Source organism: Plectropomus leopardus, chromosome 15, assembly GCF_026936395.1.
Source record: "Plectropomus leopardus strain MGB_pleo_1.0 chromosome 15, ASM2693639v1, whole genome shotgun sequence".
In the NCBI taxonomy this organism is placed as follows: Eukaryota; Metazoa; Chordata; class Actinopteri; order Perciformes; family Serranidae; genus Plectropomus; species Plectropomus leopardus.
In genome coordinates, this window is record NC_142190.1 from 7,361,836 (window position 1) to 7,374,495 (window position 12,660).

Here is a 12,660-nt window from a genome sequence, read left to right on the forward strand (position 1 = left end):
CCTTATAACCCCTAGCTCAGTGATACCACCAAATCACCAAATCTGGCCCCCGATAGCGTGCCAGGTGCCCCCCATCATTCTCTAATTCACAATGAAAATGCCTCTAATGTAAATACAGTTTTAGAGTGCATTTTAAAAAGCATCAAAATGGTGATTTTTTAATTTAAGAAAAAGTGCCAGGGGAGAAACCTATATGTCCTAAAATCCTAAAAATGATCCTTTGTGCAGCATACCTATCTCAGGCTGTTGCAACTGGCCCCCAGGCCTCCTGTCATTTTGCAAAAGTGGCCCCCTGGCAAAGCAAGTTGAGTATCCCTGCCCTACCTCTCTCTATATAAACACGTGTCTATCATCAAAGAGGCACTTGTTCATTATGGAAGAGGCATTTTTCATCATTATCGAAAGGCATATGTTTGTATGGAAGAATCATTTATCATTGAAGAGGCATTCGATTATCATTGAAGAAGCACTCATTATCGAAGAAGCATTTGTTGATAATTGAAGGGGCATTTGTTTATTGAGGAGGCACTTTGATTGATTGAAGTTTATTTTGAACATAAAAAAGTAAAAGAAAAAGAAAATAATGCAACAACAGATGATAAAAAGTGATCCATGTTTCCATTGTGAAGGCTCTTGTCAGATTTGTTCCCACAAGTGAAGATATCCTTATGTGGTTGAGAACTGGCCCTTGCGCCTCTTTCCGACCTGCTGAAATCTGGACGAATCAGTACCGCCACAAGTATATACGTGTGTCTTTTAAACGAGATAATTATGATTAGACTAATGTAATGAACAGTTTTGTTTTCATTTCATCAAACTATAATGAACAACACAGAGACACCAGTTATTAAATTGCACCAAAAACATTTTTTATTCTATAAAAGAAGAAGGGAGGAAGGGGGAAATAATCACAACTGTACAGGGAGAAACTGACTTTTAAACACTATGAGTCACAGTATCAAAAAGCTCACGTTTTCCTCACTGATCTTTACACATTTGTTCTGTACAAATACAAAAAAAAAGAAAAAAATATTATTAATAATTGTATTATTATAATGATAACTGCATTGCACTGAGTAAATATAGTACTGGCCCATAAGTTACTGCATTCAATAGAAAATACCTAAAATTTGTGATTTGCAGAGGAAAAGTGATTCGAGGTGAGTCGAGGCACTCGCACACAGACGGACACAGTCAGTGACGTGAACTCTGATCCCGTCCAGATCTCAGTGGGGACACAATTCTTTAAAATGTCTCACTGTCTGTTCACAGATGAACATTCCTGCTTTTAATACATGAACAGAATATCAAGAAGAATACCGAGGGAAAACAAGCTTGCACAAACCGCAAAAACCAACAGGAAGCAGGAAAAAACACTAACACATGCATCAGTCTCCCTGCAATAACTCAACACCAGAGCAAAAAAAAGGCTTCATCTGGGTCATCGTCAGCTGACTCTGAGGTGTGATAATTGACTATCCTCTGTGTGACACTGGAGATTTCAGTGTGTGTGTGTATAAAATACTAATTTTGCTGCTGATCAGTGTGCTTGTAATCATTATCAGGTACATATTGACACAAACATATGTGCTGCGTGGGGTAAATGTTGCAAGAACTTAAGGGGCGTGGGATCCATCTAATTAAAGACTTTTTTTTCCAATCTGTGTCATACGTAAACTGTTTTTAATTATTTCAAATGGGAGAAAATTCATTAGCATATTTTTGTTTTGGAAACTAGATTTCTGTGGGCGACTATTGTTTTTTTCCTGTCTTTTGGATGAGTTGGTAACTTCTACTTTTACTTTTCAACACAGTCAAACTGGTTATGTGTCTGGAGGGTAAAGCTGATAATCAAATTCATGCAGTTGTACCTAAATAATCAAAAATATTCATGTCTTTTAGCCCCATCTGACCTGAAATTTCCTGAAGCTTGAGTGCAAAAAACATTTTCTGATCCAAACCAACTAAATCTCACATTTAACTGCTTTAGTGATCATTTAAATTCAGTCCAGTGCAGAAATATCAAGCTCTATTACAATAATAAATGGATCCCAAATCAATAATTGTTTGTGTTTTTTTTCTAAGGTGATCAATGTTAAGGGAAACCCCACAGTCTCGTACACGCTGACATGCTCACCAACGTCACTATAAGAAAACAAGAAGGCTACTCTCCATGCAACAAGTGTGCACAACACAAGTGGGACCAATTCATTTTTTTTGTTTTTAAGAAACTACGAAACAAATGTCTTATTAGATTCCAAAAGAAACGACACATGATGAAACACATTTCGTCAAACCAACAGAAGAAGAAAGAAAAAAAAAAGATTTTTTCACATTATCTAGTCAGTGTTAAAAATAGAAATTCACCCGTTACATTTACTCTGCACTTTTTGATTATATACATTTATTTACATGGATTTATCTTAATTATCTGTCATTGTCCTTAATGTTTTTATCAACAGTTTACAAAAGAAAGAAAATTGCAATCAAATGCATATACTCTTCTAGAAAGATGTGCTTAGTAACTATGTTGTTTTTTTAGTTGAAGCAGGGGGGATGTTAGGAGAAACGGGAACATTTCTTTGCTCTGCACTGCAAAAAAAAAAAAAAAAAAGAAAACCCCTCCGAACAAGTGAATGAATTTAATTCAGATACTCTTTTCATCCTAATATCCCAAATCAAATTCAGTAAATTTGCTAAGATGGATTTTTTTTTTTTTTTTTTTTTTTTACAGTGAACAGACCAAACAATTTGCCCTGTTCATGGCATGCACTCAGCTCACAGGAAGCCTGCACGTCCATTTCAGTTATCATACTGTAAAAGGTCAGGTGTTAAGCATTTTGCTCTCACTTACTAGCTTTTGAAATGACAACAACAACAGTGACTCCGAATGGCTAACTAGAACAGTGTGGCAAAAGCAAAATCGTTTTTTGCCTTTTTTGTTTGTAAAGGTACACGTCAGGATTGCGAAAAGCGTATTTTGCCAATCACACACTCAGCCCCTTGATTAAGACAAAAGTGTCTGTTCTGAAAGTGATTTCAGAGGTGGCTTTGTTCAGTGATCAACAGCACGGGCTTCTTCGCACTCGGACTTCCCTTTAAAGGTTCTTGTTACAACCCATGTGAGCTGCATATCAGCAGTACAACTACCAGCTATAGTGCTCTACTACTGAGTTCAGAACAGCGCTTGGAGCGAGGTCTGCGTTATGTTGCATAATCAAGTTCAGCCCAGAACAGGAGCTGAAAAACAGCCCACTTAAGACATGGACAGCGTGGGTTGGGGGGGGGGGGCAGGTCAGGGGTTCAATTCTGTTCCAACTGCCAAAATCTGTTAAAGAATAGTCTGAAAAATGTGCTGATGAGATTTCAGCAAAGAGTCAGTATTAGGAAGGTTTAAGACAACAAAACACATTTCTGAGGCATTAAATTAAGTTCTGAGAAACAAACTCAGTTGAAAGAGAATTGACCTCCACCCCGGTAGAAATGCTAGTGAGCAGAGCGCTTAGTTTCCCCGCGGTTTAAATCGCAGGCACTACGGACCCTGACGGACCGTCACAGTGCCTGGTTTCTCCAAGAACCACTGACAGATGGACGGACCACTGAGGCTCTTTAGTGGCAGCCATGTTGGCTCCTCGTCCTAATGCTCCATGAATGTTGTTAGGTCATGAATCCAGCGTAAATGGCATTTATATTTTGGGGTATTTTAGAGCTATCAATTGGCTGAATGGATGCATTGATGGTGCTCTCTGCTGTTCTGTTCAAATTTGTCAAAATATTTGTGTTTGAAATGCCACAGAGACTGCTACAATTTCCCAATATTAAGACCAGTATTTCCACAATCAGCTAAACATGAATTATCTCTTTAGGTTTATACTGGTTTCCTCTTGTTATCATGAAATGTTGTAAATCTGCTTGCTCTGCAGCACACTATTTCTGTTTTGTGCCAAAAAAAAGCAATCCAGTATATTTTCTGCTATAACCTTTGCTAACAAAGAGGAACAGTGACAAGAAACCTGCAAACTAAGGTAACTGATACTTAAATATTTGATACTTTGATATATCCATACTTTGATACTTTATATAACATGTTTAAAATAATAAGATCACTATTAATTATACGTTTGATTGTATTGGAAGTACCGTAGCTATACAAAAACACACGTGCAGTCAGATTTTAAGCCAACACTGCACAGATCAAATTATAAAATGAACAGGAATCAAAAGAGTAATCAAGAATTGTCTTTTATACTAATATTGTACCAAAGCTGAAATCTCTGATATAATGACAACATTACTGCCAACACTGACAGTCTGTTTACATTTTGCAGGTTGAAATATGAATTTTTGAGGTCCTTCATGAACCCCCTGTACTTCTTTGATTCAAGCTTACAAATGGAGCATCCTTTTCACATGAAACACACCGATCCTGCAAAGATCAGGTGCTCGTGGACAAACAGCTTCCTCATAAATGGAACCTCAAAGTGGCCAAACGTCGTCTGTCGGTGGCTCTGGTTTCGCCCTTACAGATTGACTTCAGTTATTAAGGCTCAACGGGCAAGAGGTAAAAGAACAACAAGTGCCCGGAACACACACTCGTAAAAATCTTAAATTCTGATTATGTGTTTGTCTCAAAACATGCACACTCACCCACAGACGCACACTTACAACACACGCAATAAAACACACACTCCGAAAAGCTCCCCTATTCCCTGCGCGAAAGTTTTACTTTGTAATCTCAAACTACTTGTGTCTCCTCTGTCTTTTTTCACAGCCTCAAAACACAACAAAAAGATCTGTATTATTTTTCTGTCAAAAGGGTGCCATTCATAAGAGTGCCAAACCTGGCAAAGAAAGGGGGAGAAAAGACAGAACTCAAGGCCTTATTTCATCAAAACAACAGCAACAACGACGCATAAAAAGCAAATACTGTTATTGAAGAACAATCAGGAAGGTGTGTGCGGGGGGAGAACACGCAAATGACAATAATGTGATTGATACAATGAAAACAAATGAATCTTTATAAAGTTCACAGTCTTGTAGCTCCCTGTACCAGGGGAGAGGGGTGGGGTCAGGGATGCGGGTGGGGGTGGGGTAGTCGGGACACAATAATCTACTTTTAGATCTCAGACTCAGACAGATGTTTGCCAGAGAGGAAATATCTGTTTGACGTCACTTCAGCTGCTGTAAAAAAGCTCACGACTATATGCACATACACACACTCGTACACGGATATGCACAGTGATAGGAAGCCTTCGCATTCAAGATCCATTTGTAAATAACTTCTCCAAAAGTTGTGATTACAAGTTGATATAATCACAAAGAGTTACAATCACAAGTATCTTTTGCACAATTCCACTGCATCTGAAAACTGCAAAATAAAAAAGTCCAGCTTTGTATTTGTTTAAGACATTATTTTGCATGTGATGAAAAACAGAATCACTGTTCATCTTTGCAGTTTTGTTGCGGGAATGCAGGGACTTTTTGGGGCTGAGAATTAGAGTTTGAATTTTAAAATTTTTTGGTACTTACTGAAAAGCATCCATAGCACCACACGTGTATCAAACTTTTATAGTCGTATTACCAAAGGTTAGCGAGAAAGGTAAAGTTCTTGAGTTCGAAAGAAAGCTTCCTGAACATCCATCAGTGGTGAAAAGGTGCTTTTTTAGTATTACACTTCTGTAGTCGTGTTTACCAAATCTTTGATCAGATAGTTACTGATTTAGATTAAAAAAAAATTGCAATGGTGCCTCAAATCACAAAGGTTAGCAAGAAAGGTCGAGTTCTTGAGTTCCTAAAATGCTTCCTGAACGTGCGTCTGTGGATATGTACATATATGTACATGTACATAAGTACACAACACTGGATATGTACAGAATGAATTTTGTTCGGGCAGCTGAAGTGACATCCTGCCTCTGGTTTGAGTTCAAAAACACACATTCCTCCTTCTGTCCCCTCCTTTTCCTCCTCTCCTATGGATGGATGGATGCATGTGATGGATGGATGAACGTCCCTGCTGTTGGATGACCTTCAGTCCATCCTTCTCTGTCTGAGGAGGTGACGTCTCGTGTGAGTTAGTGGTAGAGGGGACTGTTTTTGGGGTAGGAGGGCTGTTGGGTGGACGGTGACGATAATGGTGATGATGATGATGATGATGATGTGTTGAAACACACAAAGAAAAAACCTCCACTGCACACACACACACACAAACGCACATCCCTCATATTCCTGTGATGTCATGATGAAGATGAGGAGGAGGAGGGAGGTACAGCGTCTTATCTGCTGATTGAAATCGGGATGTCGGGGCAGCAGAGGTGAGAAGGGAAACAGTAGCAGAGGTTCATTTGGGGCACTGGTACAAGATGTGCTGTGAGGGACTTTGTCAAAGGGGAAGGTCAGAGTTCACATCATGACATGGCGGCGGCGGTGCAGGGAGAGGTGGTCGGATCGGGAGAAGGAGCGGTCGCACTCAGTGCAGCGGAAAGGTTTGATTCCGGTGTGCTTGCGGAAATGTCGAGTCAGCTCGTCGGAGCGGGCGAAGCGCCAGGTGCAGCCCTCCCAGGTACAGTGATAGGGCTTCTCTCCTGGAGGGAGACAAGGAGAAGAGTTAGGAAAGAGGAAAGGAAAGGAGGAAGTCACAGAAGGAAGGGAGAGAATAGGAAAGTCGGGCTACTAGTGGAGGCAAAAATGCATGAATGATTTGCAAGCAAAATTTCTTACAAACCACATTATCCTACTTCAGTTGGTTTACTACATTTCCCAGAATTCCCAACTCAGCTCGGTAAACTCTACTTATCTCTACTTTAACTTCACTGTATGACATTTTGAATTTTGAATATATGAAGGTATGATTCCACACGAAAGGATTAAGCCTCAGAAAAAAGGATGCAGCTTTTCACCGCCTTACCTGCTTTAGTATTACTGGAAAATTCCTAAAATCAAATCTGGTTATGTCATATTTATAACTGTTTGTTAGAGTGACCTTCAATTGGATGTTTTCAGGATAAGAGTGACCTCACGCCAGGGAAGGGTTAAATTGTTAGGACAAATAATCATCAATAAACCTGTGAAATGATCTTCATGCAGACACATTCTGTGATCAGTGCTCAGTAAGCCATGATGGAGGTGTCTGAGTGGTCTGCTCCTTTAAACACGGAAACATTTCGTTGTGTGTTTTTGGCGTTTGTGTCTCTCAGCTCTCACCTGTGTGTATCCTCCTGTGGGCTTTGAGGTGGGAACTCTTGGTGTAAACTTTTTTACAGCCTTCATAGTCACACATGTGGATCCGCCTCCTCTTGATGTCTGGCGAATCAGGATCGACGGGCTCTAAGTCCATAACCGACCTGAGAGAGGGAAAGAAGTCAGTGATCACAAATAAAGACACTTGAACAGAATTCGTCTTTTGACGAGATCGAGATGAATTCCCCTAAAACTCTTTGACCTTTAGAATAAGCCCATTTTAATACTTTAATGTACTTGGCAGATAAACCTTGTCAGTATTGACGTATGTACGTCTGCCAAGAAATAAGAGGAAACTGCAGCACAAAAATTAGTTAATAACGTTAATAATTACTCTTGTCTTTGAGCAATTATGTAGCTGTATCCAACAGCGAGCACTGACATGTTTATTCAGTGCAGTGAACACTTTTTGAATACCAGGTTTCAGGGATCCCTATAAAAGACCTTTATTTTGATATTGTTATTGGCATCCAGTATCAGTCTGGCACTGGCTTTATTTTTTTTAGTATGTAAACAAATTGCCCTCTTAAAAAATTTAACTTTTATGTAATTCACTGACATTGTACTTCTTCTCTGCCACATGCCACCATCTGTACATGTTCATATATGATGTGTTAATATGCCCTTAACTTGATACAATCAGAAACATTTTTATTTTCTAACTTGTAGTACAATACTCAGACATTTAAACACTGTATAATCATGAAAAAATGTTTAACCAGGTGTAGTTTTTCGAATAACTTCACACAACTCTACTACGCAGTTATGCACAATGGAGCAATCATCTCACAATGTGCAGGTGAATTTGAAAGCATTATTGGGGCCACTGGGGGGCGTCAGAGAGTTACACAGTGTCTGACAACTGCACGACAACTTCCTCTTCAGCAATATTTCCTTTCTTGTGTTTATACCTTCATATCTCCTCACCTTTCCATACTTTATTCCCCTCTTCCCTGATGCCAACCAAGCAAAAGAAAATAAACTCACAAACACATTCTCCCTCTGCCTCGCCCACTCATACATTAAAATTATATTCTGATGTCAATGATCGACTTGTCTGAACGGTAATTTAATTATGTTTTTTAATTTTAACGATGTAAAAAAAACATTTGGTTTGAAAACAAGCTTCTCTGTCTCTCTCCCCTAGCTAGCCATTTTACAAGGAGGTGTGACGGCAAACTGCATTACGAAACCATGTTTACACCCCAGTTCTGGGACAGCCCTGCCCAGCAACACACACACACACACACACACACACACACACACACACACACACACACACACAGTGCATAAACAATCTCACCCACAAAACAAAACACAAACACAAAGACACTGGGTGACTTTGTTTCTATTAAATATTTTCTCTCTTGGACTGTCTCTCACTCTTTTGTCTCTTTCTGTCTCTCTCTCACACACACACACACATGCGCGCGCGCACACACACACACACACACACACACACAAGATTACAGCACTAAGCTAACCGTTGACATCCACACCCTGAATTTCAGTTACAGTCAGGCGGCCTCGCCTACAGGGTGTGGCAGGCACTCCGTCCTGATCTTCTAATAATACTAATAAACACACTGGACATATACACAGACATTCTCACACACACACTTGTAAGCGCCTTCACTAGCAAACTAACCTTCACTCTACAGCCTTGAGCCTAACAAGTAACAACCTTTCAAATGTCCACACTTTCCTTGAGAGGACCACAGTGTCCTGAGTTATGAAGTGTGTACTGAGCACAAATACACACACATGCACACACTTGTCTCCCTGCAATACAGCCAGGGCGTCTCCAGTTAGGTGTACTCTACAGAGGGTTATATAAGGTTATATAAGTGTCCAGTCATGGCAGCACTGCAGTAATGTAATTAGTCAGGAGGCTGCAGGGGAGGGAGGTGATCCACACAAAACTGCGTTTCCCATAAACCCTGCTGCACATTAGAGTCTCTCTAGTTAGCCCTGTTGACTTGTATCATGAACTCCAACGTGAGATGACATCATGCATGTTTTTTTGGTATTTATGTCCTGTCAACAGATTCACGGCATCTGATTTATCATGGAGCATCGCAGTGCAACCGATAGTTCTGGCCGTGTCCATCTTCAACTGTGGTGATTTCTAACACACAAGCAACACTGTCAAAATAATTCAACATTTCTTGGAAATCTGCTTTCTTTTAAAGAGTGTGGTGAGAAACTTGATTCCAGTCGGGATGAGGTTAACTTAACATGATGCTGGAAACAAGAAGGAAGCAGCTAGCCTGGCTGTGTTCAAAATACACCTGTACATACACCTATCAACGACTCTATAGGCCAAGATACACCAAACCCGCAATGAAAAAGATGAAAAAGAACTGTTGCATCAACTGTGTTTTGGCCAAAAACTTGCAGGTGAACACACCACAAAAAACATAGCTAGTAGCATGTAAATTCCCCTCTTTTGTGGGAGGAAATAACTCTCCATGCCAACAGGCGAGGATAGTCTGTATTCATCATTCAAAATGGGAAACCTGAAGACTGACAGGACATATTCAAGACGCTAGTTAGCACAATCTCTTCTTATGCACTCAGCTGAACTCCCAATCAGTGTGATTTCTGTCAGGTCCGCCACGATTTACCATGTCAAAAAAAAGCAAAAAAAAAAAAAAAAAAACAGCCGACAAGGTCTATTTTGTGCCAACTGTGCCGTACACATGACGTATAGAATATGCTTCATAATATAAAACGAGCAAAGAAGCTTTTTATTGATGTTTTCAAGCCATGCTGGCTTCCTCTGTACTTTTTATGATGTGGTACACAGGTGTAGAGCTGCAGGCAGCTGCTGTCTGTTATTCACTAGATACCAACTATAAGATAGGTCTAAACAGTTGAGTTAGAATGCCCTACTATCTTAAATGATGTAAACTTGCCTGTACAACTCAATATTTTCAGATCAAAATATACAATCAGTCAGGGCGAGATGGAGACCCACTAGTTCAAACTTAAGCTATTGCCCTTTAAATATACAAATCTTCAAAGCAACATTAAGAGCACATCTTGTGTAATTCTTCTCAGATCCATATGGGTATACATCCCGCTTCATATTTTCATTTCCCTCCCCTGCAGTCTGCAGGCTGGTGTGCATGCTGCTGATAGAAAAACCCAAACAAAACAGAGACCTGCTGATCAAAACACAGCTCCACAGCACCACCGGTGGTCAAAAACACAGTGTGCTTTTAACTTGTCCCTGCACAACCCCTACTATCACCAAAAGGAGCACAATCACACAGATCCCCTGGTCTGATTGCTTGCGGCACATTATACCACAATTATGCGCATATGTGTTTTCATCTCTGTATTCAGTTATTGTAAATAAACTTACACATGGGTGGGAAAAAACTGAAGTTTGCCTAAATATAGTGTGTTTGTTGTGGACTCACCCAGCGTCGAGGCTCTGGGCACTGAGGGAGGCCGATCCAGACTCTGTACCGCTCTCTGCATCGCTGTCACTCTGATACTCCACCGGAGACGTTGAACCTGGCTTAATACGAACTGCAGAGAGGACAGGATTGGGGAATAATAACGGAAGGGTGTACAGAGAGAGTGAAACAGTGATTCAGATAGAGAGGGGAAAATGGAAAATTAGAAAGATGAGAGATGGGATGAAAGGGAAATTGAGGAAGGGTGATGGAGAGCATGAGAGGCCCAAAGAGTGAAATTAGTGAATGAAATTAGGAAATCACGGAAGCAGAAGTGAGAGAATAAAGGATAAAGAGGAGGGGGGTGAAAACAGACAGAAGAAAACAGCAGGAGGTTAATAACTTCTTAACAAAGATGCCTGGATTCCAGCAATTTAGCAAGACAAAGCCTTGCTCTGTGTGTGTGTGTGTGTGTGTGTGTGTGTGTGTGTGTGTGTGTGTGTGTGTGTGTGTGTGTGTGTGTCTGTGTGTGTAAGTGTGTGTGTGTGTGTGTGTGTGTGTGTGTAGTTAGGTGTGGTCCGCTAAGCTGCAGAATTGATGGATCACATTTGTGTCCGTACCCCATGCTGGATCTCTGCTGGATTTCGACATCTTTCTCAGAAATCCTAAACGTTTTAGCGTTCATCACTTTCTCTTAATAGGAAAAGTCCTCCACGTCTTACCAGCCTTTCTTTCTTTCTTTCTCTCATTATTTCAACAACCTTTTTACAATGTCAAAGCAGGAGGAAAACAATGTGAACAGATGTTAATGAAAAATATTCTGCAGAACTCGTAGACTGAGCTAATTAGCAATTAACTGAAAGACAAATCTCTGGAGGCCATCAGAAGCCTCTGCTGGTTGTCCTCCAGTTTGGCAAGCTGTTAGAAATACTAACTGGGTTTTCACCAGTGAAGTCAGTCCCTCTCAGTTCTTTTTACATCACCAATAGCTGAAAGTGTGTTAAATGCTGAGTATTTGGAAATTTAAATTAATGTCGAATTTCATGAAATTCATGTCCACTTCACCAAATACCACTGTGATACAAATATGTGTTTAAAAAAAAGAAAAAGAAAAGAGAAGCTGCATATCCAGTCATGAACTTGAAATTTTACTTCTAAATGACACTATGGTAACAATAGTTATTGTACACATTAAACTTTTTTGGTTATTCTAACTTAGTTAGGTCACTGTACTAATTTATGTTTCACAGGATATTGTGAAAAGATGAACATTTTAGCAGTAATGACTCTACATAATTATTTTGAGCTATAGAGTTCATTTGTATTATTACATACAGTAATTATTCCTTTCTCAGTAACCGCACTCTATTGTTTTATTTATATATGTTAATGAGTACCTTAAGTTGCTATTTTATGTCCCTTCAGCCTCAAGAGACAGTAAGAGTAACACAAGCAGGATGACATTATATCTAAGCTAAAACATCCTGCTTATTTTACATCACATGATGTTGTCATGTGTTGTGTAATATGTAGCATTACAATGTGTCATTTGCCATTTACATTCCTTTCATGGCGTCCTGAAGGAGTCCAGACATGTGCAATGATTTATATGATGATTAACTATTAAAGTTTTCATTAACAGTCATTGATCAAAGGAAATCATGTGAAATATGTATTCTCATATCACATCATCAATGTTGATTTATTCAGTTGGACATATTGTGATAGGTCTGTAAATACGATCTCCTCTGCGGTCAGATGATCTGTGTCCGAATCAGACAGCAGCACTAATTTATTTAGCCTACTATTGGTACATTACCCACACACACACACACACACACACACACACACACACACACACACTCTCTCTCTCTCTCGCTTTCTCTCTCTCTCTCTCTCAGAGTCTCTCACCCCTCTGTCACTCTTTCTCTTCTTCTCCCTGAGTTCAGAATTTGGAAACTTCACGGGCTGCTGCTTATCAGAAACAATATTACCACAGCAAAAAACACAACATGAG

General features: G+C 39.8%; 1 protein-coding gene across 2 annotated transcripts in view; it reads right to left on the bottom strand.

The window, feature by feature from the left end:
* Positions 1–844: 844 nt before the first annotated feature.
* Positions 845–12,660, bottom strand: part of klf8 (Kruppel like factor 8) — a 74,462-nt gene continuing 62,646 nt past the window's right edge. For both annotated transcript variants that reach the window (XM_042498781.2, XM_042498782.2), the window contains exons 5-7: positions 10,665–10,776; positions 7,201–7,340; positions 845–6,581 (exon numbers count right to left, since the gene is read on the bottom strand). In XM_042498781.2, the coding sequence (XP_042354715.1) occupies positions 6,400–6,581; positions 7,201–7,340; positions 10,665–10,776 (434 nt within the window). In that variant the 3' untranslated portion in view covers positions 845–6,399. The remainder of the gene's footprint in view (positions 6,582–7,200; positions 7,341–10,664; positions 10,777–12,660) is intronic.